Raw genomic sequence first — 23,906 nt, 5'->3', positions numbered from 1 at the left:
AGGACCTTGCAATAAATTAGGTAAAAACTGGATGCCGCAGGGGCGTAATAATCTCATTCCAGCGCCACGCACATTAAAATGTCCCATTTAAAAAGCACATTTCTAAAAACACGTAAAAAAATGAGTGCTTTTTATGGCCATTCGGCTTAATATTTAATATATTTAATTCATTTATTTAATATTTGGCTAAATATTTAAAGGTATTGTCTAATGATGTATGACTTCATACTCTGGATATAGCGGAAACATATCTGTACATGTTTTGTCACTTAAACTGCCTTATGTAAAGCACGTGTCTATGTGGGTTTTTTTTAACCCTGTCGGTGCCATGGAGGGGAAAACGCATATGGCGCAGCTCTGGCACTGAAAGGGTCGATCGGGGGTTAAAGATCTCGCAAATTTTTCTGTTCCATCGGCGTGTGCCTGATCACTGTGCATTAGCTGGCTATACTGTTAGGAAAACCATTTATGCCTGTAAAAAATAAAGTTATTTAACGTCGCGCCTCTGTATCGTGCCTTCATTGCGCCTGCTTTACACCGTATGGCCCGGATAGCCAACACCAGTTGTCAAGCAGAAGACGGGCCATTTAAATTCTTGCTACCGTAGCTAAAACGGGAGGACAGGCAGGGCTAGCTATGGTACAACATATCCACAGACAAGCTGAGTGCTGAGGATTGTGGGAGTTGTAGTTTGACAGCAGCCAGAGAGCTCCGTCTTGGCTGCCCCCTGATCAAAGTCAAATCTAAGTGGCGTGTAGATAAGTTAATCATACGTGCTTATATTTAAATGCCCTAAAAGGATTAACCCTTTGGCGGCGCTGCGAGGATTTCTATTTAGCCATAGCGATGAGAGGATATCGGTACTGCCCATCACACTTGCCGAGCTGCGCCCTGGCAGCGGCATTCCCTGGACAACGCTTTACCCTTCACAGATTGTCATTACATAAAAAGTCATCCCGAAAAACCATTGGATTAGAGGCCTCTACATGCTTTCTCTCTTAATACGATTAAGCTAGTCTTTTAATGCTAGCTCGGGGCCGGGCAGACCCTGCGTACGCGCATCCATTCACTGCGATAAGCCAACAGTAAAAGTGGGATTAGTGGGCGCTCACGTGGCCGCTATGCGCTCATCCACATAAATGATAATCTGCGCGGGGACGTTCCATTTCCAAATTATATTTCGAGATTGGAAAAAAAAAAGTCATCATTTATTACAACAATGTCACTTGCAAAGGGAAGGACAATCGGAGGGATCGCGCTACCCATTTAAATATGGGCCGCTGTGTTTTTTGTGTGAAAAACAAAAAGAATGAACACATTCTAAATGAGACTTCGGATTGGCACTCGATTCCCCAGCACCTGATTGGCTGATGTCGACCTATTTACTAATGATGGACTTTTTAGCTGAGCAACTCGACGGCATTTGTGCCTCGTTGAAAGAACTCGGTGAAATCGCATTCTGGCAAACCTCATTGTACAGCGCTGTGGAATATGATGGCGCTATATAAAAAAATAAATAGTAAAGATTTCACTTCCCCGCGGAATAAAGACGGCTGCGAAGGGATGCAGCGCCGTACAGCCTTGGGTCGGATTATCTACTTCATCTTGAATACATGAACCGCTTCATTAGGGTCAGCTTGATCAAGATGGCCTTAAAGAGTCATCACGTCTACCACCTCGACTCAACCCTTAGTGAATAGACCGTAGGCCCAAAGTGTATGAGTCGAGCATGCTTGTCTTCTCCTTCTGTTGCTTGACTGTAATCCCTATCATCCTTAGCCAGCTAGGAAAGCCTCTAGAATGTTGCTTATTCCTTCTGTTTACCCATTGTACAGCTCTTTGGTATATGATGGTGCTGTATAAATCGATAAATAACAATAACAGTTGGTAACCGTTCCCCTTTCTGCATCTCAGAAAGCCTATGTGCTGTGACACCGCCAAGCCTCAAGGGGGAGCTGCTGGATCCTTACAGCAGTCCTATCACATTGTTACATTTTGTTTTAAATACTTTCTAGATCTGTCTATAACAAACCACGACCGCCCCCACTCCACCACTGACCACTCGACTATATATAATCTGCCTTAAAAGATCTCTTATGGTACGGTTTTAAGGTCCGGCTTTCACTGTGACCTGTCATTTGCATTCTGTTGCATCATGGGGGTTGTAGTCCTGTAGCTGTCAGTATAAATGGCTGCTCTCTGTGTGACACTGTGACTCCTGGAGGTAAAACGCTTTTATACTGTGTCTGTATGCGTGCCGATATCATATCGTCTACAATGTGTGTTGCCTGTGTGTGTGCACGGTGATACAATGTATGCCGCAATTTAAAACGTATCACTGTCATTCCTGTGAAACTTTAAACCCTCTCAGTTAGGGAAGGCTCCGGCACTGCCCCGGCAGGGTTAATAATTTCTGCTCGGTAATGTGTTCCCCATAGGGGGTTATCATAATACACGTCTATGTATTCGGCCTACAGGGTTGTGTTTGATCCTCCTGAATATGAACGGCAGAGAAGTTCCATTCTGCGTTTTAGAACTTTGCTCCCTGACTATGAGATAATGTAGGAAGACGTCCAGACCCGCAGCGTATACAGCGGTAATGGTGTACGGCCACAAAAGTCACCAGATTCCCACTAAGCTAAAAGGTAGCTTATATTTCAAAGTATTCTTCTCTTTGGTTTTGAAGGGACGCTCTATTTGGTGTGCAGGAGAAATGTTCGGCCAAACACATCCCCCTCGCGCTGCAAATCCTCTGAGCCATTGATTTCACCTGGAATGCTCTTTTTCCAAACATTATTCGCTGGTTACTAATGCCGTAGTTGTGTTATTTCAGGTCAGAGAGCAGAAGACATTTTTGCTTAACAGTCTCTTGGGTTTTGAATTCCGACGGAGAAGAAAAGTCCCAGGAGAAGCAGACAGTTGACTTGCCCCATTGGCTACTCCTGAAGCCCAGGTGGAAAGAAGTTTTAATTATATCCAGCGAGAAAGGCAGTTTTTTGTTATTTTAGCAAAGCTCTACTCCACATTGACCTAAATCTATATGTATTTGTCTTTTTGGTACGTTCTTTGCATATGAATGAACTTGCTTTTGTGCCGCTTAACAGGGGACTAATAATTTGTCGCCCCAGAGAAAGCTGTATAATAGATTTTTTGTCTTCATTTTGAAAAGGGGTCCAAAATGAATAATACTTTGAAGCACTGGAGAGAAGCAGCAACTCTGATATTAGCTGCCGGAGCTCATCATGGGAACATGTTATCAAAGATCCAGAATTTGTCACAGCAGGCTCTGCCGCACGCTCCGAAAGGGATCTCTTTTGATTACGACGTTCTCTTACTGAAGCGCAGTCAGAAAAGCGGCTTCATGCCCAACGCGTTCGTTTTCCCCGGTGGCCTCCTTGATGCTTCAGATTTCTCCAACGACTGGATTAAGATCTTTCACAAGTATGATCAAAAGCCAAACTTTGGCCTTGGTTTGGTGAAACAGAATCCCAGTGGCCGATCTCCCATGTTTGTTACAGACAGGACAAAGTTTGGCTCTCTGCTCCCCAGCGAGGTGGCTTTTCGGATTTGTGCCATCAGAGAGACTTTTGAAGAATGCGGAATCTTGTTGGTAGTTCCTGAGAACTCTGATGTAGAAGACAACCAAAACATTACGAGCATCTCCGACCATGACCCCCAGGTACTTGGGAAGTGGCGACGGGAGGTCCAAAGTAACCCTCTGCAGTTTATTCAGCTGTGCAAGGAGATGCGCTGTGTGCCCAACATCTGGGCTCTGCACGAGTGGAGCAATTGGCTGACCCCGGTATTCCCAAACACCTCCAGCATTCGACGCTACGACACGGCTTTTTACATCTGTTGCCTACAAAAGAAGCCACTCGCCATCGAGGATCAGAAAGAAGTCACTTCCTTCAAGGTGAGCGCATTTTCTGAACACTCAGTCACCGTACGTTTATTTTATTAATTATAGCTTTTTCATTTTATGCCAGGATCTGCCATTTTATTAAACCTTCATCCTTTTTGACTGGATTGCTAAATTTATTTATCCCCTTTAGCGGAAGCCTGCAGGTCAGGGGTGGATAGTTAGAAGGTGATTCGGTTATTGTCCATTAATGGTCACACAAGGAACAGGTCTACTGCTCTAATGGAATTCCTAATTTCTTAACATAATGAACCCTTTGTAAACAAGCGGAAGTTCTTTTCGAAAGATGTTAACAATCAGTTTCCATCATTTCTGTCCTCCTCCTCCTTCAGTGGTGGAGCCCCTGGGAAGTTCTAGAGGAGTTTAAATCTCAGAACATCTGGATTCCGCCACCTCAGTTCTACGAGTTGAGCAGGTTGTGCGTCGTGCCCGACATCCATGAGCTGCATCGGTTCACGCATCGTCGCGCTCTAGAAGGTTGCGAGCAGTGGATGTCCGTTTTGGTGCACGCCGAAGACGGAATGCTTCACGTGTTACCAGGTAGGTTCTCCATCACTACGTCTTCCAACAATTAGAACAGAATTCAGACAAGCATTCGGTTTTTCTCATATAATGTGGATTTTCAAGGCAATTTAGAACAAGCTGTTCATTCCATGCTGCTAATTAGACGATTACAGAAAATTGCCTTAAACATTCTCCTTGGAACTGTATCCTTTCCATAAGGACCAGTGCACTTTTTAGGGATAGAAAATGACCCTTGACATAAATCCTTGATACAGACACTCTCCACTTTCCATTAGGTTTTGATGCCGTTTTCATACTTGCCAAGTGTCCCCTCTTTTGGAGGTCCAGGGATACTTAGTGGGCCCAGTATCCCTAGTGCTGTACCCAGCACCATGTGTCCTTAAGAAGCGACAGCATAGGGGGCAATGTATAAACCATAATGCCAAACAATGCCTGAAATAAAATAAACATCTTTTTTTTTTCTCCCCAGGAGATGACTTATATCCAGATGAGCCAGACTATACAGGAGAGAAAAAAAAGCTTTACTCTAGAGACAAGACGATTGAAGATATTATGAAAGACAGCGTTCGTTGTCACAGATACCTGCAACACAACGGCATCGCACATTTATGTGTAGATATTGAACAAAAATACAAACACCTCACACCGCTATCAACGGATCAAACTCAGAGCGCTAAGCCAAAGAGCAAAATGTAATAGTAGCTTTAATAATGCTAACCAAATGAACTGATACCTTTCATAGAATTAAATGATGCTGGTGACCAACTGCCTAGCCTTCTTTTGTAGCCATGTGTTTGCATACAAAAGGGTTAACCCTTTCAGTCCCCTTAGGATGTACCAGTGTGTCCTTAAAACCTGTGCCAAGAAGCCCATTAGGACATACTGGTACATCCTGACTTTGTTGAAGCGGCAGGGACTGATGGCCTGCAATCTCCCATGTTGGGCGAAGACAGCTTCCTGCTGACCAATCAAGCACTGGTACACTGTCATAGAAGGAATGCCTGATCTTGCGATCGGGCGTTCCATTCCGGTAGGTGTCAGTGTTGACACTCATCAGAAGTTCACTCAAGGATAGGAGAGAATCCCTGTGCTTCCCTTGCAGGCTGATCTATGGGTGTATGCGTCTTCATGAACTTGAGGTAATCTACCAGAGGCCTGGGAGTTTGGGGGTTCTGCGCAGTATCTTAGCTGTTCCTAGCACTGTACTCTTCTGGACAGTGTTTTGATGTTGTTCCACTCTCCCAGCTTAGGAGTCACAGTCCCGAGTGCTCCTTTGACCACTGGGACCACTTTGGCCTTCACTCTCCACATCTTCTAAAATTCTTCTTTTAGGCCCTGTTACTCCTCCTCCTCATACTCCTTCTTCCTAATGTTGCTGTCACTTGGCACAGCTACATCTATCACCAACGCTGTCCTCTTGTCCTTGTCTACCATCACAATGTCAAGTTGATTGGTAAGTACCTGCTTGTCCGTCTGGATCTGGATATCCCACAGGATCTTAGCCCTGCTATTCTCTACAACCTTCTGTGGAATCTCCCATTTGGACTCGGGAGGGTTTAGCCCATACTCTGTTCAGATGTTCCTGTACACAATGCCAGCTACTTGGTTGTGCTTTTCAGTGTACGCTGTTCTTGCGAACATCCTCCACCATGTGTTTGACTGTCTCAAAAGCCTCTCTACATAGACTGCACATTGAGTCCTGTCTGGTGGGGTAGATGCCGGCCTCTATGGATCTGGTGCTTAGCGCCTACTCTTGTGCTGCCATTATCAATGCATCAGTGCTGTCTTTGAGTCCAGCCCTGTCCTGCCACTGGTAGGATTTTCCAATATCAGCCACTTCCACTATTTGTCAACGGTACAGCCAGGGATCTTCCTTGCATGTTTGTTGCTGGTTCAGGCATTCTCTCAGCAGCTCATCTTTGAGTGCCACCTTACTGATGTACTCCCAGATGTTCTTGGTTTCATCCAGGATAGTGGGTTTGACATTTACGAGGCCTCGCCCGCCATCTTTCTGGCTGATGAACAGTCTCTGGATGTTGGACTTGGGCTGGAAACCTCTGTACATTGTGAGGAGCTTCCGGGTCTTCAAGTTGGCAGCCTCCGTGTCCTCCATTGGCCAGCTCAATATGCCGCCAGGGTATCTGATGACTGGCAGGGCATATGTGTGGATGGTGCGGACCTTGTTCTTTCCATTGAGCTGGCTTTTCAGGATCTGCCTTATACTTTGGTGTTACTTGAATGTTGCTGCCTTTCTTGCCTCCTCATCATGCTTCCCATGTGACTGTTGGATATCAAGGTACTTGTAGCTGGTCTGTATGTCTGATATGTACCCTGCTGGTAGTTCCACCCCATCGGTCTTAAGCGTCTTCCCTCTTTTTACTACAATCCGCCTGCACTTCTCCAGTCTGAATGACATCACATGTCAGGTGGATCAGCTAGACAATATTATGTATCATGTATTTCTATCCTTCTAAAAGAAGGCCCAGCTTATTCTGAACCAATTGATGCATCATCTATGCGGGTTTATCAAATATGGAAAAGGGGGAAATCAAGGTGCAACCAACATATGATAAAGATGACAACAAAAATCTGGTCTTTTGATTCTGAAAACTCTCATTACTGAAGGGGTTAATAATAGAATTTATATTTTTCCCATTCAGTTTTGTTTCATTAAATGGCAGCGTGAGATTAGAAGTGATTTACAATAATTTCATAAAATTTCTGTATTAACCCCTGTGGATGAGATGCTGAAAAGCAAGGAATTTTCTACCAAATCAATTTTTTTTACTCAAATAAACTCTCAGAAACTTCTCTGTTATGTTTTTTTTATTATTATATAAAAGACATACCTTGTTACTAGATGTGAAATATTCCAAGTGTATCCTAATCATTAGGCCAGCGCTGTATCCTTTGTAGGCTTCCACAGATGTTGTGCCCCATGGTAATCCCGGATAGCGCACCGGACGTAATTCCTACAAACTTCTAATGGCCACAGGGGTCATTTTGTTTCGGGGGGCTGTGCTTAGAGGGGCAGATTTACTTTTTATGTGACTTTGTGCCCTACTGATATATATAGCAGGGAAAAAAATATTTTATTTACATCATTTAATTTTATAAAGCAGTTTCCTGCTGTTTCTATACACATTATCAGGGCTTTTAGGGCTGAAGAACCCTGTGATACCCTCATACCCAGCAAGCAATCTAGAAAAGAAGGGCATCAGTTGAGGGAAGAGGGGCATCAGGAGGAGTGAGGGAGAGGGGCATCAGGGGAGGGAAGAGGGGCAACAGGGGAGGGAAGAGGGGCAACAGGGGAGGAGAGAGGGACACAGGGATTTGGGCCCAAAAGAATGGACAAACAGCAGAGACACTTTGCTATGGGCTATACATTCATTAGAAATAAAACTATGCGCCATACTGCCCTCTGCTATGGGGTAATCTGACCATTTGGTTGGAAGCCATGGCAACCCTGGCCCCCGCTTCCTCCCCAGGGCACACTATGATGCCAGCCACTACAGGAACTGGAAGTGAATGACATCATAGTCGTGTGATTAATGTCAGAGCCGGGAAGATATCGTTTGCTTAACAGTCCCTTGGATTCACCAAAGCTTGCAGAAAGGGTGCGAGTTACAGGCATGTTGACTTCCAACGAAGACGATAAGCCCCAGGAGCGGGAGATTCCAGTTGATTTGCTCCATTGGCTACTCCTCAAGGAAGCCGTGGTAGAAAAACTAAACATAGACAGCATTCTAAATAATATTTGCTAGTATGCATATAAATTGATGCTGAACAAACTCAGATGACTATTCCACACGGATCTGAAGCCTAAGGGGGACTCGTTCCCATGTCACATGCAAGTACGTGAGCACTTTTAGGATGCATGTGATATGACATTTCAATGATCGACGTGTATTACAGACTGGCAGAGTCTGCGGTGGGCAGCAAACCTTCCATTCCTTACATATGAATGACCTTGCTTTTGTGTCGCCCCAACAAGGATCTAATAATTTGAAGCTTGAGACAAAATTAGCCAAGATTGCCATTTTTTTGGTCCCCGAAAACAGGATTTTGTCTTTATTTTGAAAAGGGGTCCAAAATGAATAATACTTTGAAGCACTGGAGAGAAGCAGCAACTCTGATATTAGCTGCCGGAGCTCAGGATGGGAACGAGATATCAAAGATCCAGAATTCGTCACAGCAGGCTCTGCCGCACGCTCCGAAAGGGATCTCTTTTGATTACGACGTTCTCTTACTGAAGCGCAGTCAGAAAAGCGGCTTTGTGCCCAACGCGTTTGTTTTCCCCGGTGGCCTCGTTGATGCCTCAGATTTCTCCAACGACTGGCTCAAGATCTTTGATAAATATAATCAAAAGCCAAACTTTGGCCTTGGTTTGGTGAAACAGAATCCCAGTGGCCGATCTCCCATGTTTGTTACAGACAGGACAAAGTTTGGCTCTCTGCTCCCCAGCGAGGTGGCTTTTCGGATTTGTGCCATCAGAGAGACTTTTGAAGAATGCGGAATCTTGTTGGTAGTTCCAGAGAACTCTGATGTAGAAGACAACCAAAACATTACGAGCATCTCCGACCATGACCCCCAGGTACTTGGGAAGTGGCGACGGGAGGTCCAAAGTAACCCTTTCCAATTTATTCAGCTGTGCAAAGAGATGCACTGTGTGCCCAACATCTGGGCTCTCCACGAGTGGAGCAATTGGCTGACCCCGGTATTGCCAAACACCTCCAGCATTCGACGCTACGACACGGCTTTTTACATCTGTTGCCTACAAAAGAAGCCACTCGCCATCGAGGATGACAAAGAGGTCACTTCCTTCAAGGTGAGTGCATTTTCTGAACACGCAGTGATCGGTAACCAGCAACGTCAAACAGTAACCTGGTTAGGTTACCCCTAGTGAGCCAGAGTGCCTACACTTGATGTCTGGTCCAAGAACTAACAGGAACCGTACAAAGCAGCGTTTATGAGATTAATTATAGCTTTATACGTTTTTGGGGAGGTTGGATGTACTTCCTTTAAATAAAGGATCTGAAATTGTATTAAACCTTCATCCTTTTTGACTGAATTGCTGAAATGAGTTCTTTCCGTTAATTTATTTGAGCCTTTTAGCGAAACCCTGTATGTCCCGACAGCTCCAGTGTGAGGGCTAGGAAACTAGGAAGTCATCCGATTATTGTCCTAGGAATGGAAAGACCAACATCTGAACATATTTCTGTCCTCTGTCTCTTTCTACTTTAGTGGTGGAGCCCCTGGGAAGTTCTAGAGGAGTTTAAATCTCAGAACATTTGGCTTCCGCCACCTCAGTTCTACGAGTTGAGCAGGTTGTGTGTCGTGCCCGACATCCATGAGCTGCATCGGTTCACGCATCGTCGCGCTCTAGAAGGTTGCGAGCAGTGGATGCCCATTTTGGTGCGCGCCGAAGACGGAATGCTTCACGTGTTACCAGGTAGGTTCTCCATCACTACGTCTTCCAGCAATTAGAACCGAATTAATACGTGTGGGTCTTCTGTATCCCTAGTGCTGTGCCCAGCACCGCGCGTCCTTAACCCCTTAAAGACAATGGGCAGTCCCAAAACCCATTGAAAACAATGCATTTTGAGCCAGTACATGTACAGGCTTTGTCATTAAGGGGTTAAGAAGCAGAGTGCCACATTATGATGTCATAACCCGGCACTCAGCAGTACAGGCGGCGGCAGCATAGGGGACAATGTATAAACCCTAATGTCAAACCTGACAATAAAACCATCATCTTTTGGGTTTTTTTCTCCCCAGGGGATGAGTTGTATCCAGATGAGCCAGACTATACTGGAGAGAAAAAAATGCTTTACTCTACGGACAAGACGATTGAAGATCTCATGAAAAACAGCGTCCGTTGTCACAGATACCTGCAACACAACGGCATCGCACATTTATGTGTAAACATGGAACAAAAATACAAACACCTCACACCGCTGTCCACGGATCAAACTCAGAGCGCTAAGCCAAAGAGCAGAATGTAACAGTAGCTTTAATAATGCTAACCAAATGAACTGCAATCATTTTTATAGAATTTCTTTCATCCAGCAATGCTTTTTTGCTTTGACTTTAACATGATCTGCAAAAAGCCAGGTGTCTGCCTACAAAGGGTTAATGCTCAGGCGCAGAGAATGTAGATTGTTGCCATTTGGTTTGCTTCCACTAGAGGGCAGCGCGAGATTACATTTCTGTATTAACCCCTATGGATGAGACCCCGAAAAGCAGGGAATTTTCCACCAAATCGATTGAATAAACTCTTATAAGCTCAGAAACCTCTCCGTAATGTTTTGTTTTAATTATTATATAAAAGACATACCTGGTTACTAGATGCGAACATGTTCCCAGTGTATCCTTATCATTAGGCCGGCGCTGTATCCTTTGTAGGCTTCCACAGATGTTGTGCCCCATGGGAATCCCGGATTGCGCACCGGACGTCATTCCTAGAAACTTCTAATGGCCACAGGGGTCATTTTGTTTCAGGGGGCTGTTCTTAGAGGGGCAGATTTACTTTTTATGTGACTTTGTGCCCTACTGATATATATAGCAGGGAAAAAAATTATTTTATTTACATCATTTAATTTTATAAAGCAGTTTCCTGCTGTTTCTATACACATTATCAGGGCTTTTAGGGCTGAAGAACCCTGTGATACCCTCATACCCAGCAAGCAATCTAGAAAAGAAGGGCATCAGTTGAGGGAAGAGGGGGCATCAGATGAGGAGAGAGAGGGCCATAAGTGAAGGGAAGAGGGGAGGAAAAGGGACACAGGGATTTCGGCCCCAAAAAGGGAATGGACAAACTAAGCAGAGACACTTTGGTGCTATGGGCTATACATTCATTAGATCCGGGACACGCAGTGTTAACTGGAACAGCGGGAAATAAAACTATGCGCCATACTGCCCTCTGCTCTGAGGTAATCCGACCATTTGGTTGGCAGCCATGGCAACCCAGGCCCCGCCTCCTCCCCAAGGCACACTACGATGCCAGCCACTACAGAAACTTCCGCCATCAGCCGGACACCACGTGACAGTCGGCACCTGTCCGCGAGGGCAGGCGACTTCTGGAAGCGGAATTGACGCGTTACAGCCGCCGGAAGTGCGTTAGAAAAAGTAAGCCAACGTGTGTGCGAAGGATTGAAGAGTGAGAGAGAGAGAAGTCTGGACCCTGTGTGGAGTGGTCTGAGGTGGGTGAGAGTGGTCTGAAGTGGGTGAGAGTGGTCTGAAGTGGGTGAGAGTGGTCTGAAGTGGGTGAGAGTGGTGTGGGTCCAATGTGGAGTGGGCTAAGGTGAGTGACAGTGGTCCGGATTCAGTGTGGAGTGCGCTAGGACGAGTGAGAGTGGTCTGGGTTCAGTATGGAGTGGTCTGGATTCTGTGTGGAGTGGGCTGAGGTGAGTGATTGTGGTCTGGATTCAGTATGGATTGGCCTCAGGTGAGATATGTCTGGATTCGTTGTGGAGTGGGCTGAGGTGAGTGAGAGTGGGTTGGATTTGATATGGAGTGGGCTGAGGTGAGTGAGAGTGGGCTGGATTCGGTGTTGAGTGGGCTGCAGTCATTATATAGCAGTGTGTCTGTTTGGGCTTTTGCTTGGTCACATCTCATGGGTTGACAGGATCTCTGGGCCTGAGTTTAGGCGAATCATTGAGAGTCTCTGTATGATTGACAGATGCACCTGTTCTTAAGTCAGAAGTCTCACTCACCTGTTCTTAAGCCAGAAGTCCTGATCACCAGTATTTTTAGGGGCTGTGAGGTGTCTATTCCTAGACCTGTCATCTTTTGTAAATCACACGGGTTTACTTGCTGTACCCTTTTCTGTAGCTGCTAATAAAGTGACGGCCATGGACCGTTTAAAATGAATGTATATATTTTCCAGTGCAGTTGACCGAATGCATTTAAATGTGCTGCCTGATGTGATAATAGCGTTAATAGTGGAGAGATTCTGGTTAATAAACAGAGATTAGATTGAATGTTTACACTGTGAGAAGGCGGCCATATTGGAAAGATAACACATTGTATGATATGTGTAACGCTCAGGTCATTACACAGAATCGGAAGGACAGCGTGTGCTTTCTTTATATTAAATGAACGTTTTCCATTCCGTTTTCTTCTTGAAACGTCTGCTGTTTTATATTACAGGGACCGAAACTGCCCCGAGGGCTCCTTGGATCCTTCATATCATAACGAACTGTGTACTTGTGACAAAGATGTATGAACTGGCAGTGCTTAAGGTAACGTTCCTTTATGTGCTTTACTGCAAACTGTAATTAAAATAAATAAATATTGGTCCAATGTCCTGTGCGGATTCTTTATGCCATAAAAAGGTTTAGAAGGATCACAGGATAGCATTAAAAGCTGTTTTCCCATTTTGTCTACATATATATGTTAATTTAGTGCAATTAATATATAATTAATATAAATAAATAATAAAAAAAACACCTGATGCTGTAGAAGTCACACTGCGGGAACGTACATAATATGTCCTACTTCGAATGTAGCGTGTGACGGGATTGGATGCCGCAGCATCCAATCCCATCACTGGGTCCTGAACTATAGTCTAAAGTCAGTTTATTTTCCACCTTGTGTGTATCGCTACAGTATTAACAGCAAGAGAATAATGGATATTAAAATGCAGCATGCAAGCCGACCGTAACATTTTAAAGATTTTATTTTTAAAATCTTTTTTTTTTTTTTTTTTAGGTGGAGGACCCAAGCTCGTTTTGGTGTGAAGTGACAGCGATTGACGGCTTTCAGACATACGATGACAAGGAGTACAAGCAGATGTATGAAGAGCTGGACTTGCTCTACAGCAAATCTTACAGAAACGTTGAAGAACTCAGACCGGCAGCGTTGCCTGTCGGGGAGGTAGCGCTTGGTCATTTCTCTCATAGCTCTTTGCGTCTGTGAAACTTCTCTAGCTGGATCATGGAACACGCGTGAACTTCATTGACTAGATATGGCCTTTGAGTTTGACTATCTGATAAAGTGCCTAATGTATAGTTAAACTTCCCGTTCTTGTTTTGTAATATATATGTAGGCAGGCTAACCTTTGGGGTTCATGAAATGGGGACAGTCACCATTAAATTATGCCATTGGATACATATTTTTAAATTGACTATTTTAAAAGGTCCAACCTCAGATAGTTAGGGAGTTAACCCTTAGAACTGCTTGCAATTTTGAAGGACACATATGAATTATTTTATGTAGGACTCATTCTCGCTTTGTGTAGTTTTGCATGGTGTTTTGTGAAGAGCTGAATAGCTGGTGCCGTGCCACACTGGAATCTCCCACCTGTAGTGCAGAAGATGGCCTCGTGGAGTGTTTCCTTCTGGATCACGCCATGTACTGTCCAGTGAAAAAGATAAAGTAAGCGTTGCGCTGAATAAAGTCATTTCTCATTAACTATAATCAGTTGTGTGCATAGCTCGGTAAATTGCTTTTCTCAACCCTGATTGCATATAGTCCTAGCTTGTTATCAGCGACAGTCTTCTATGTCCACTCACACCTACAGCTAAACAAACCATGGAATTGGCTTGCAGTAATCCTACCTTCACCCATACAGAAGAAATTGTAATTAAGACTGCATGTAGGGTCATGTGGTACGGCCCATTAGTCTGCGTTTTCTTTACCTTTTATTACAAAAGGCTTTGGGCTTTTATTTTAGCATCTGAAAGTTTGGGAAGGTGCGATGTATGACTTTTAAGAATGTCTGGAGGGTTTTTCCCCATTATCGAGTGCCCAAATCTGTCCGATTATGCCTTAATAGTTGCCTTCTGTGTGATCCTATACATTCTGGTGTTTCCCCTGTGTTGTTTCTAGCTATGTAGGGGTTTTCTGCCTCTGTGTATGCGTCTATACACCTCGCTGGCATTGAAATGATTAAACCAGTTAAAAGGCAGTAAGTACAGAATGTTACTAGACATTAACTTTGTGTATCTTCTGCACCGATCGCAGCGTTCGTCTAGCTGTGGAGGAATGTAAGCAGCTTCCCTTCCGAGCCAAGAGGTTTCGGTTACATCAAGTGCAACCCGTGTCCCTCTCCATTGACTTCTACGGGGACAAGGTAGAATTTGGGTAAGATTTACCTTCTTTCCGTAGAGTTGTTGTATGGTGTGTTTTGTATTTTTTTTGTAACATCATGTGGATTTTAGATCCTGCACTATAAGTACAATGTTCTGGAGCAAAGTGTCCTGCAACAATCTATAACGCAGACCATCCCCAGTGTTTCCCACTCATCAAGAAGAAAATGTATTGATTTGTCCCAGCCACTGACAAGCCTCGAAATGCCAACAGTTACAAAAAAAATGCACTATTGCAGTGATATCGATAGGTGGTTTGTAAGTGTCCATATGTGTTCACCTTGTGCAGCATATCTCTGGATTAAGAGACATTTTCTTAAACTTTATGGTTGACCCCCCTCAGGTAAAATCCTATACTGTATGCAAGGCTTCTGTCCAAAAAAGCTTGCCGTACATGACCTGACTGACAGGCCCTTGTTGTAGGTTGAGGTTTCTGTTAGTCCAGTAATGGTCTGCAGTGGTACTGGGGCTCTTCTCACCAAATGCAGGCATTCCCTCCTGGAGAAAAGACAGCTTAAAGTGTCTTGACAATAAAAGTATGAATGAAAGCATCTCTTCTTTATAAACGATGCTGAATCATATATTGTTCATTATAACACAGAATCATTTGGTGTATTTTTTTCTGTCTCTTTTAGACCTTCAAAGAGATGGGACATCGCTGCCATTCAGTATTTTAGACAGCTTGTCAACGGTAACGAACATATTGTCACATGTGTGACCTGACCGCGCATGCCTTTATATGAACGGCTCCTCTGGCAGACTTTGCAGGGTGCCTTTTCTATGTTGTGAACATTACAAGCCTGCATTCTGCTTCAGACAAGTTGTCCAAGTTGGTTAATGTAAAGGGATTACTTTTAGTCTGATTCTAAGCTTTACGTTTCGCAGAGTCAACCTGCGTGGAAGCGAAAATATGTTCTGTGGAAACAAACAGTTTGAGCGTTTATCTCTATATCACGACAAAAGAGGGGAAGGTACCAGCGTTTAAATCTCATATATTCGGAAGTTGCTCTCGTTAACTGGGTTGCATTTAGAAAAAATAAATAAAATCTCTTTTTTAAGGTTTGTGTCAACGATGAACTTGTGGCCAAAAACTTTGCCTGTTTCTCTTCGGAGCGGAATAACGGTAAGACGGCAAAGGATGCCGTTCCCAAAAGTCATCCGAAAAAGAGTCTGTCTCCAGAAAGCTCAAAGTCTGAATCGCTTAACGCCGCGCAGGTCCTTCGTCCGACGTTTCATATAGCAGAACCGTCCCGGAGCTGCCGTACAGGTAAGTCTATTACAGGGCTGGGGTTTGTTTAGATCACTCGGGGGTGCCTAAGCAAGAATAAATAATAAACCGCGTTTTCTGTTTGCCCCCACAGGATACCCTGTACAGAGTAAAACAGAATTGGCGTTAAGGTAGGAAAACGGCGTGAGTGATGTGGGACTAATCGGGGAACAGCCATGTTTTAAAAATACCCTCTTCAGCAGTTAGTTTCCATTCCATTTAAAGGGGATCTCGCACCCTTGGTTTCACTAAACCTGTTTGTAACAGCAGCATAGTAGTTTTTTGTATGTATTTAAGTTCTTACCATACTCTCTTGAGCCAAACCATGGAATTCCTCAGTCTTAATCACCCAAGAAGGGGCATATGAATGATGGTCTATGGAGGAAAGGAATTTTTAGTAGGTGATTCACAGAAAAGTTGAATTGTTTTGGGTTTATTGTTAGTTACAGCATCTCCCGGGATGAAATTGTAGCATACGAGAAGAAGTGTGAAGAACAGCCAGACTTTGACAAGTATGTATGTGAAATTTTAGACCGTACCAAAAAAAATATAGTCCTTACATTTGAAAACCTAGGCGCACGCGCACAACACGCGGACCATTCAAAGCCATTTTAGTGCATTAAGAGCGCTGGTGTATAATTCTGTAAACATTTGTGAGGCTCTACAGAGGGAAGGTTTTTTTTCTGTGACTAACAATATTCCCTTAATTACTGGCACAACAACCTCTGAGAATGGAAAGCACTGCCATTCCTTTGTATCGCGGCGAGGCTGCGTCTTAATGGCACTCTAGTGCGAGTATTATTGTAATCTGCGTGGAACGGCACATCTGGGGATTGCCTGCAGTGGGATTTAGGTTCAATATTATCGGAGCGCAGGCATCCAAGACGACGTGTACATCAATAGAAGCTGTTGATAGCGTTTGCGTTCTAGTTGCTGTTGGACCACAAGTCCCTTCGGCAGCCGCTTTCGCTTCTTTAGCCCTTAATGCATTCGTAATTAAAAAGTATTCATTCTGTTCCACAACTGTGTTCCAGAATGAACGTTGTGCAGGAAGTTAGTGAAGAGCAGCAGCTTGTCGCGAATGAAGTCTTTTCTGGGTAAGTATGGCCATTCTTCGCTTGGCTTCACTCAGAGGGGATGGGAAGGGATCAAGAAGCTTTTACTGTGTTGGGCTCTAATGCCAAGTTCTCGGTAACTTTGTAACATTGTAAAGGCTGTACTATGGATCTGTACAGAGATAAAAACGTCGCTTAAATGCTTTGCGTACACGTGTTGTTTCATGTGATATGACTTTGGGGTTTTTTTTGTTTTTGAATTCTCCAGGAATGCTGGCGGAAGTAAAATCGCAGATGAGATTGAGTTCGATGAAAAACAAGACTCTGCCAAGTAAATAATTTAACCCCTCTCTACTCGAGCGTTTTGTACCAATTTCATCAATGGGGGAAAAAACAACAAAACGTGACAATTTGTTGATTAATGAATCCTCTTTCTAAATTTGCTAATCACAGCGGTCACATGACCGGATCGCAAGGTCTCGGCTGGTTAGTGGAGGGGGATGAGTTTTCACCGTGTCTCTCTCTCTGTTGCCAGGCTTTTACAGATTTTAAATCCCAACCCGGTGAATCTCTCGGAAGAGGAAAACGAAGAGGTACGGAGGATGTATTTATAAAATAAACACGAGGACAGCGTGATCGGCAAGGCCTGGATCCTCTGCACAGAGCGGTTTTCTGCATTCTATTACAATTTAATAAACATGTCTGTTGAATTGTATGAGATTATTTTATTGCGTTTTTGTTTGTTCCGTTGCAGAAACCGTTGGTCAAAGTACCGCAGCATCCTATATTTGTCAGCAAAACAGTTATACCGTGTTCCAGTCTTGAGTGCGCACCTCTGTCTCCTGATCTCAAAAAGGTGATCCATTAAAACGTTAAAAGGGAATCAAATAAGTCGGTTATTCATTAATATATATATTTATATTTTACAATAGATGCATTAATGCTTATTAATTAAAATAAATGCAGTAACTAAGTAGGAAGATGGATGGGATTTATATGACGGTAATTCTGAGGCCAGCAGGGTCCGGAGTATAACAAGACTGGAGATGAAATGCCTTTGAAGATTGCTTCGCTCTCAAGTGCTTAGGGGCCTTGATTACAAAGTGAAGTCTCCAGCCGAGACCCCATCAGCATGCTCATCTTACTATTATGTATTTAGCAGAGTATAGTTTAAGAATGTGTCGCAGGTAAAATAAATGTTTCCTGCCCCTACATGCTTTTGTTATCATTGTGTTCATGAAACTTACTGGTCTGAGCTTTTTTTCTTTTTTTTTTGCAGGAGCTTAGTAGAAGTGGCTACGATGGTCCAAGCTTCACCCAATCCTACTGCTGGCCTTCCATTGCTCAAGGACTGGATACCATTCTGATATCTCCTGACGGAATGAGTCCCATGAATTATATCCCACCTCTTCTCACGTTCTTACACTTTGCATCCGGGGTGTACAAGTTACTGCCGACAAGGAACGGGGTAAAATCATGTCACCTGAGAGGCAATTCCTTTAGTTCCTTTGAATTGCTGTGTGAGATACCTCTGATAATCTGATTTCTGATAATCTGTGTCGCTATGAACTAATTAGATACTGCAGACCACGGGGCTGTTACATTTCCCCTGTAGTTTCTGCCCTGTACAATGTATTTTCTCTCTCCTTCTCCGCAGCCCCTTGCGGTGCTTCTGTGCTCCGGGTGGACGAAAGCCCAGACTGTCTTCGAGCTCTTGCTGAAATACAGCAAATTCACCCGTCCGCTACACCCTGCGCTGCTATTAATTGGCTTGAACAAGGAAGAGAGCGAAAACCTTAGCATTCGAAAGGGATGTAAGTTATACGAGTGGCCCTGAAACACTCTAAACTTAAAAGACAGACAAAAAAAATTCTGATGGACCGTTTGGAGAAAAGCGTAAATTTCAGACTTTTTGTTGGCTGCCTCGCAGGTGAAGTGATCGTGAGCACCCCGCACAGTCTGCTGAGATATCTGGAGTGGCACGGGCTGCTGCTTCTGAGGCAATGTCACCTGGTCCTGGACGAGGTCGAACTGCTGTTCGCAAAATCCGAGCAACAGGTAGGCTTCGGCTTCTCTTACGTGGATGATAATATCCTTTACAAGTTGTCTCTGAGCAGAATGTGGAGGGTTATAAACTGTATAGAGCGCCCTTTGGTCTGCTGGAACTCTCTGATTTTACCTTCCAGGTCATAACCATTCTTGAAAGCTTCAAGAGAATGGTGGCTGCTGAGAACAGAGATGGCGTCCCCCAGCAGATTGTAGCCACCGGCACATACTGGCACAAAGACATGGACTGTCTGTTACAATACACCGCAGACCCCCAGGTGGTAATCACCAGGATGGAGCAGGCCGCGGTGTGCGGGAACGTGCAGCAGGTACCGTGTATTGGGACGGCGTTGTGGCATCTGCCCCGCTGGCACGTGTCCGATCCCTGGCTTGCGTTCATTTTTTGGCTTTTTTTTCCTGATTGTGGTTATTTCTATGGCCAGGTGACCCAGCTCTGCCTAGATTGTGACCGAGCAGCAGTTATGTTACGATCTTTGGATTTCACACCAGAAAACTCCCAGAAGATATTGATTTTCACCGACTCTGACGAGGAAGCCGAGCTGGTCCACAAAGTAAATAACTACCTTGTAACTTACCAAGCATAGGGGGGCCCGTCCACGTGTGGATTTGCCACCGTTCTGATATAAATCTCCCAACTGCTTCTTTTAGGTGGTGAAAAACAATTCAGTCTTCAGTATGTTGATGAATAAAAGCACAGTCCACTCCTTCGGCCGTGTTCTGGAGCAATGGAAGAAAATCTTCAGCCGTGGCACACACGTGGTCTTGGGTAAGAAAGCGTCGCTTTTACTGTGTTTCCTCGCGCATAGCTAAGGGGGTTTTTTGTGTTGAAATTATACTGTTACACCCCGAAACGTTCTCTTCTGCTTTGTTTCGTAGTCGTCACCGATGACTACACCCCGCTTTTGGAGATAACCGATGCCACGTGCGTAATTCATTACAGCTTCCCCAAAAATAAGAGTCTGTTTGGCCTGCGCCTCTTTTCTTTGCTGGACTACATACGTAGCAGAATCGAAAAGGTAAAACATTGCTTGTGATTATATATTGTGATATGTAATAAGCAGTTCAGCGGGTATCTTTCAGGCTCTTGGGGTATATGGTATGCTTGTATACACTGTGTCCAGCTTAATAAATACATGTGTTATCGTTAAGCCATCTGAGTATAAGTGCCTTATTGTCCTTTTTTTCCAATTTTACATCAAATTTGATGAAACCATCAGCTGTTTGATGCTTTTCTTCGTAAGGGAGCCATTGTCCCTCAGTTTCTCGCATCTTGGTTAAACGCGTGTTTTTATGCATGACCTCAGGCTGCGTCGGCGGAACAAGATTCCTTAAGGGCCAGATCGGTTCTGATAATGACGGAGAAACACGCGCGCTACGCGGTGCAAATCCTACAGTACCTGCGGCATACGGGGGCTCAGATCCCACCCGAGTTACTGGACGTCACGCAGGGAATACTACAGGCAGACGAGCAGACAAAACTAAGCAGTGAGATATGCCGCCACGTCAAAGCCTTTGGTGCTTGCGGGTAAGCGACAATGACGGGGTCCAGTGGAGAGAACCGCTGCAGATACTGTACTTTTACCTACTATTTATTTTATGAATTTGTATTGTTTATGCGGCAGAGACAAGTTAACGTGTTTTTCCCGTCACCATATTGACCCCCGTTTGGACCTACCGAATGAAGATGTGTCTGCTTCCACAGCCATACAGTACATAACGGTAAGCATACTGCGCGGATAGGAGTCTGGGATAGTGCTGGGTACGTGGAGGGCTTTCAGGGTTTGATGGGATACGGTTTGGGTTGGCAGGGGGATTATGGCGTGTGCGATCGGAGCGGACCTTGTCTCGGGCCAAGCCGCCTAAAAGCCATGCCCTAAAGACCGGGACTAAAATCCCAATGAATGGCAGATCTGGTTCCTTTGCAGGTGATCCCCACGCATATTGTGGACGCAGCCCGGTTCTTTGGACGCATTGTAACAAAAGAAGATGCGTACGGTCACCTCGCTGAAGAACTGATGGAATATTACCAACACGAAGGCAACAAAGAACCTGCAGAGCAGGTGGAGATGTCCGGGCTGTACGCGCTGCAGGAGGGCTCGCTTTATCACAGGTACTCGATGGTGTGAGATGTCTGTGCTGGGGTGGACCTGCGGCGGGTCTCGGATAGCTTGCCGTTTGCCCCCGCACTGGAATTTATTATTTAACAGTAAAACGTGTTTCCAGAAAGTGCATTTACTTTCAATCAGCAGAGCTGGAAACCTAGAAAGTGACGGCAGAGAAGAAGCATTTTTAATCGTCGTTGGCGTTCATTTCCAGCTTTGCTGTGAGACTCTTTTATATACCTCTTTTAGTTACTATGTCTCTTTAAAGGGTGCAGGTCCTCTCCACCAGACAGGACAACGCGGTTATAAGCACTAGTGTGAAATTTGTCGACGAAGGGAGGACAGACGACGTCCGTGGTCAGCGGTTACTGAAACTTCCTTCGCACATACAGAGTATCCCGCATCAGGCCGCCGAATTCATCGTGTGCAGAGTTAAACCAATCGACAACGAGACAGAATGGGATCCGAAGGTCCGTTTGTTTGTTGTTTTTTTTCCTTCTTTGGCCTCTATGAGCCAAACATGTTTTAACCCTTAACTTACACTTTTTTTTTATTTATAAGAATCTGTATGGAATGAGTCTCTCGAGTCTGGGTTGTTCTGTGTGATTGCTGATGCTGCTGCGTGTTATTCGCAGTAATTCTACGACAGTTGCTGAAATGTGGCAGCAGTAACTTAATTTAAACTGCCTTCGTTCCGTAACTCCGGTAAATTCACCACTTTCTCGTTTTGTTTTTAAATTTATTTATACAAAAGGTGACCAGGATTATTAGGAGGAACATCAAAGGAAAACTCCATTCTGCAAAAGTTGTTCTCAGGCTGGGAAATACCTACTGGCTCGATCCCGTGGTAAGGCGTTTGGTTTTGTATCTGTCCTTCTACTTCCAATGACATTTAGTATAAGTGATGAGGACCGCTTTCCCGTCTAGTATGAAGATCAGGACAGCAGGGGAAGATAATTTGATCTCTTTATTTATATAGCTTTGACTTCTGATGATGAAAGTCTGGTATTAGTGACCAGAGGGAACGAAGCCCGTCTGCTGCAGAATTTAAACGACAGAAACCGTTCTCTTTAATTCTCTTGTAGGTACAGGTGAGGAGACTGCCCGGCATAAGCACAGTCATCAATGAACTGAATGTCCGCCATGAGATCCTGTTTACCGGGCTTGGAACCGATAACCCCGAGCACATCCAAAAGCTTAAATCGTTAGTGGAAGAGGCCGTCGCACCTACAGAGTCTGAGTCCAGGTGGGCGCTGCTGGGGGTCTCTGGGAAATGTAAGCAGAACTTTCTGCACCTTCTTCTCACACCTAAATCTCACGTTCCAGAGTGCCGGATGAACCTGAGGAAGTACCAGAAAGCACCGAGGGCTGCCAGTCGCTTCCTCCACCGCTGGAGAGCGTGGATTGCGGTGAGTTCATGGCCTTCCGCACATAAGTTCTGCTACTAGCAGATGAAATGTGATAGACGGCAAAGCCTTTATGCATTTTGCTTTATGTCTGCTTATAAACAATAAGAATTATGACAGAAGCAGATCCAGGAAGACTGCTTTCTGCTGCTATTGGGCTCCGCATGTTCTGGACTTGGGGCGAAACCCAGAGAAAAGGTGCAAGTCAAACTGTTTTTCTTTCTAATAGAAGACGATGAGGATGATGCACCTAACAACGTCCCAAAGCCATCGACACCACCTATGGTTCAAAGGTACCCCTGAGTAATGTTCTTTTGTTAGTATAGCAAATGCCATTGATGATCAAAATAGTGATCTACCTCGTTTCCGCTGCAGCTTCCACCCAGAGGTGAAATGGTTTGAAAAAGACGACTCGGTTATCTTGACAGTGAAACTGCGAGAAGTAACAGATCCTACGTGCGTGTTTTACGCTGATAGAGTTGTGTTTAGGTAAGTAGGAGAGCCGGCACCTGACCTCTGACCTTTACGAACTATCGTCAAGATGGAAGAGCATCAGGTACGTCACAGGTATGATTCTCTCTCCTTCCCTTATATGCTGCAGCTGCCACGCTGGAGGGAAATACTACGTGGCAGATCTGTGGCTTAGCCATGAAATCCTGAAAGAGAAGTCCGGATACGTCGTTAATAACGGGCAGCCGGTGATAACGCTGAGCAAAGCAGCCACCGGGCCGTGGAGTTCGCTGCTCAGACAGAAGGTGCGACTCGCTGACACTCGGGTTAGAATCAGACGGGTATTTAGAATCTCCGCCAATTCTTTTTTTTCTCTTTGCAGTGTCCAAATGTGACTTTCGATTTCGACCACCTAGAAGATCCTGAGGACAGCAGCATCTTCTCTTATAGTAAGGCTTCGTTCAGTAACCTCCTTTTTTTTTTTTGGCCAAAAGGGCCGATACTTGGGCTTAACCTTTTTGCATGCAGCCTCCCTGTTTGAAAACATTTATACATTTTATTTAATCCTATTTCCTGCAGTCTCCAAAAGCCCCCAAAACATCTACACCATTATGAACGAAGACATGGAGTCGGAGTCATCGTCTGAATTCAGCGACTCTGACAGTGACTAGCGCCGAGATTGTGGCGTGCGTACGGGATTAGCGGTATTATTACCTGCCACCGATTAAGCTCAGTTTTATAGAAAAGCGATACTCATCGTTTTTCTTCTGTTAATTCGTCCGCCAGCAGTTATATAGTCCCTGACTTCCGTTCAGAACAGAGACAATGTGTAGGATTTAGGGGCGAGTGGATGTTTGTTACCTTGGGACCTGTTGGGGTGATTATGTTCATTTGGGTGAAGTCGGTTCAGTAGGTGAATGAATGAAAATAACACGTTGAAGCATTTGCCGTGACTGCCGCAGTATTGTAGGGCATCGCGGTGGTAAACCTAGAACCATAGAAATGGTATCCTGTATGAAGAGTA

The 23,906-nt window shown here is 44.6% G+C and overlaps 3 protein-coding genes across 4 annotated transcripts; all 3 read left to right on the top strand.

The window, feature by feature from the left end:
* Positions 1 to 2,888: 2,888 nt before the first annotated feature.
* Positions 2,889 to 5,209, top strand: LOC128467253 (acyl-coenzyme A diphosphatase NUDT19-like). Of its 2 annotated transcripts, XM_053448823.1 has the most exons (4): positions 2,889 to 2,953; positions 3,170 to 3,913; positions 4,252 to 4,459; positions 4,914 to 5,209. In XM_053448823.1, the coding sequence occupies exons 2-4, from the start codon at positions 3,179 to 3,181 to the stop codon at positions 5,138 to 5,140; spliced, it is 1,170 nt and encodes a 389-aa protein (XP_053304798.1). In that variant the 5' UTR covers positions 2,889 to 2,953; positions 3,170 to 3,178; the 3' UTR covers positions 5,141 to 5,209. The 2 variants fall into 2 exon arrangements, with proteins under 2 accessions (XP_053304798.1, XP_053304799.1); XM_053448824.1 differs by lacking the exon at positions 2,889 to 2,953 and having other exon boundaries at positions 3,083 to 3,913.
* Positions 5,210 to 8,537: 3,328 nt separating this feature from the next.
* On the top strand, positions 8,538 to 10,489 carry NUDT19 (nudix hydrolase 19). Its single transcript, XM_053449222.1, has 3 exons — positions 8,538 to 9,272; positions 9,689 to 9,896; positions 10,223 to 10,489. Exons 1-3 carry the CDS (start codon positions 8,538 to 8,540, stop codon positions 10,447 to 10,449), a joined length of 1,170 nt encoding a protein of 389 aa, XP_053305197.1. The 3' UTR covers positions 10,450 to 10,489.
* Positions 10,490 to 12,663: 2,174 nt separating this feature from the next.
* Positions 12,664 to 23,553, top strand: TDRD12 (tudor domain containing 12). The gene is made up of 30 exons (XM_053449811.1): positions 12,664 to 12,687; positions 13,157 to 13,321; positions 13,686 to 13,822; positions 14,411 to 14,530; positions 15,171 to 15,226; positions 15,421 to 15,506; positions 15,595 to 15,802; positions 15,897 to 15,933; positions 16,246 to 16,314; positions 16,837 to 16,899; positions 17,126 to 17,188; positions 17,393 to 17,450; positions 17,612 to 17,713; positions 18,137 to 18,325; positions 18,515 to 18,671; positions 18,788 to 18,915; positions 19,044 to 19,232; positions 19,347 to 19,475; positions 19,573 to 19,690; positions 19,801 to 19,940; positions 20,229 to 20,449; positions 20,547 to 20,643; positions 20,850 to 21,034; positions 21,295 to 21,496; positions 21,781 to 21,873; positions 22,112 to 22,461; positions 22,742 to 22,921; positions 23,034 to 23,187; positions 23,265 to 23,331; positions 23,462 to 23,553. Exons 1-30 carry the CDS (start codon positions 12,664 to 12,666, stop codon positions 23,551 to 23,553), a joined length of 3,879 nt encoding a protein of 1,292 aa, XP_053305786.1.
* Positions 23,554 to 23,906: the final 353 nt, after the last annotated feature.

This window comes from Spea bombifrons, chromosome 10 (assembly GCF_027358695.1).
Source record: "Spea bombifrons isolate aSpeBom1 chromosome 10, aSpeBom1.2.pri, whole genome shotgun sequence".
NCBI classification, from domain to species: Eukaryota; Metazoa; Chordata; class Amphibia; order Anura; family Pelobatidae; genus Spea; species Spea bombifrons.
This window is presented reverse-complemented; position numbering and strand designations above follow the sequence as displayed.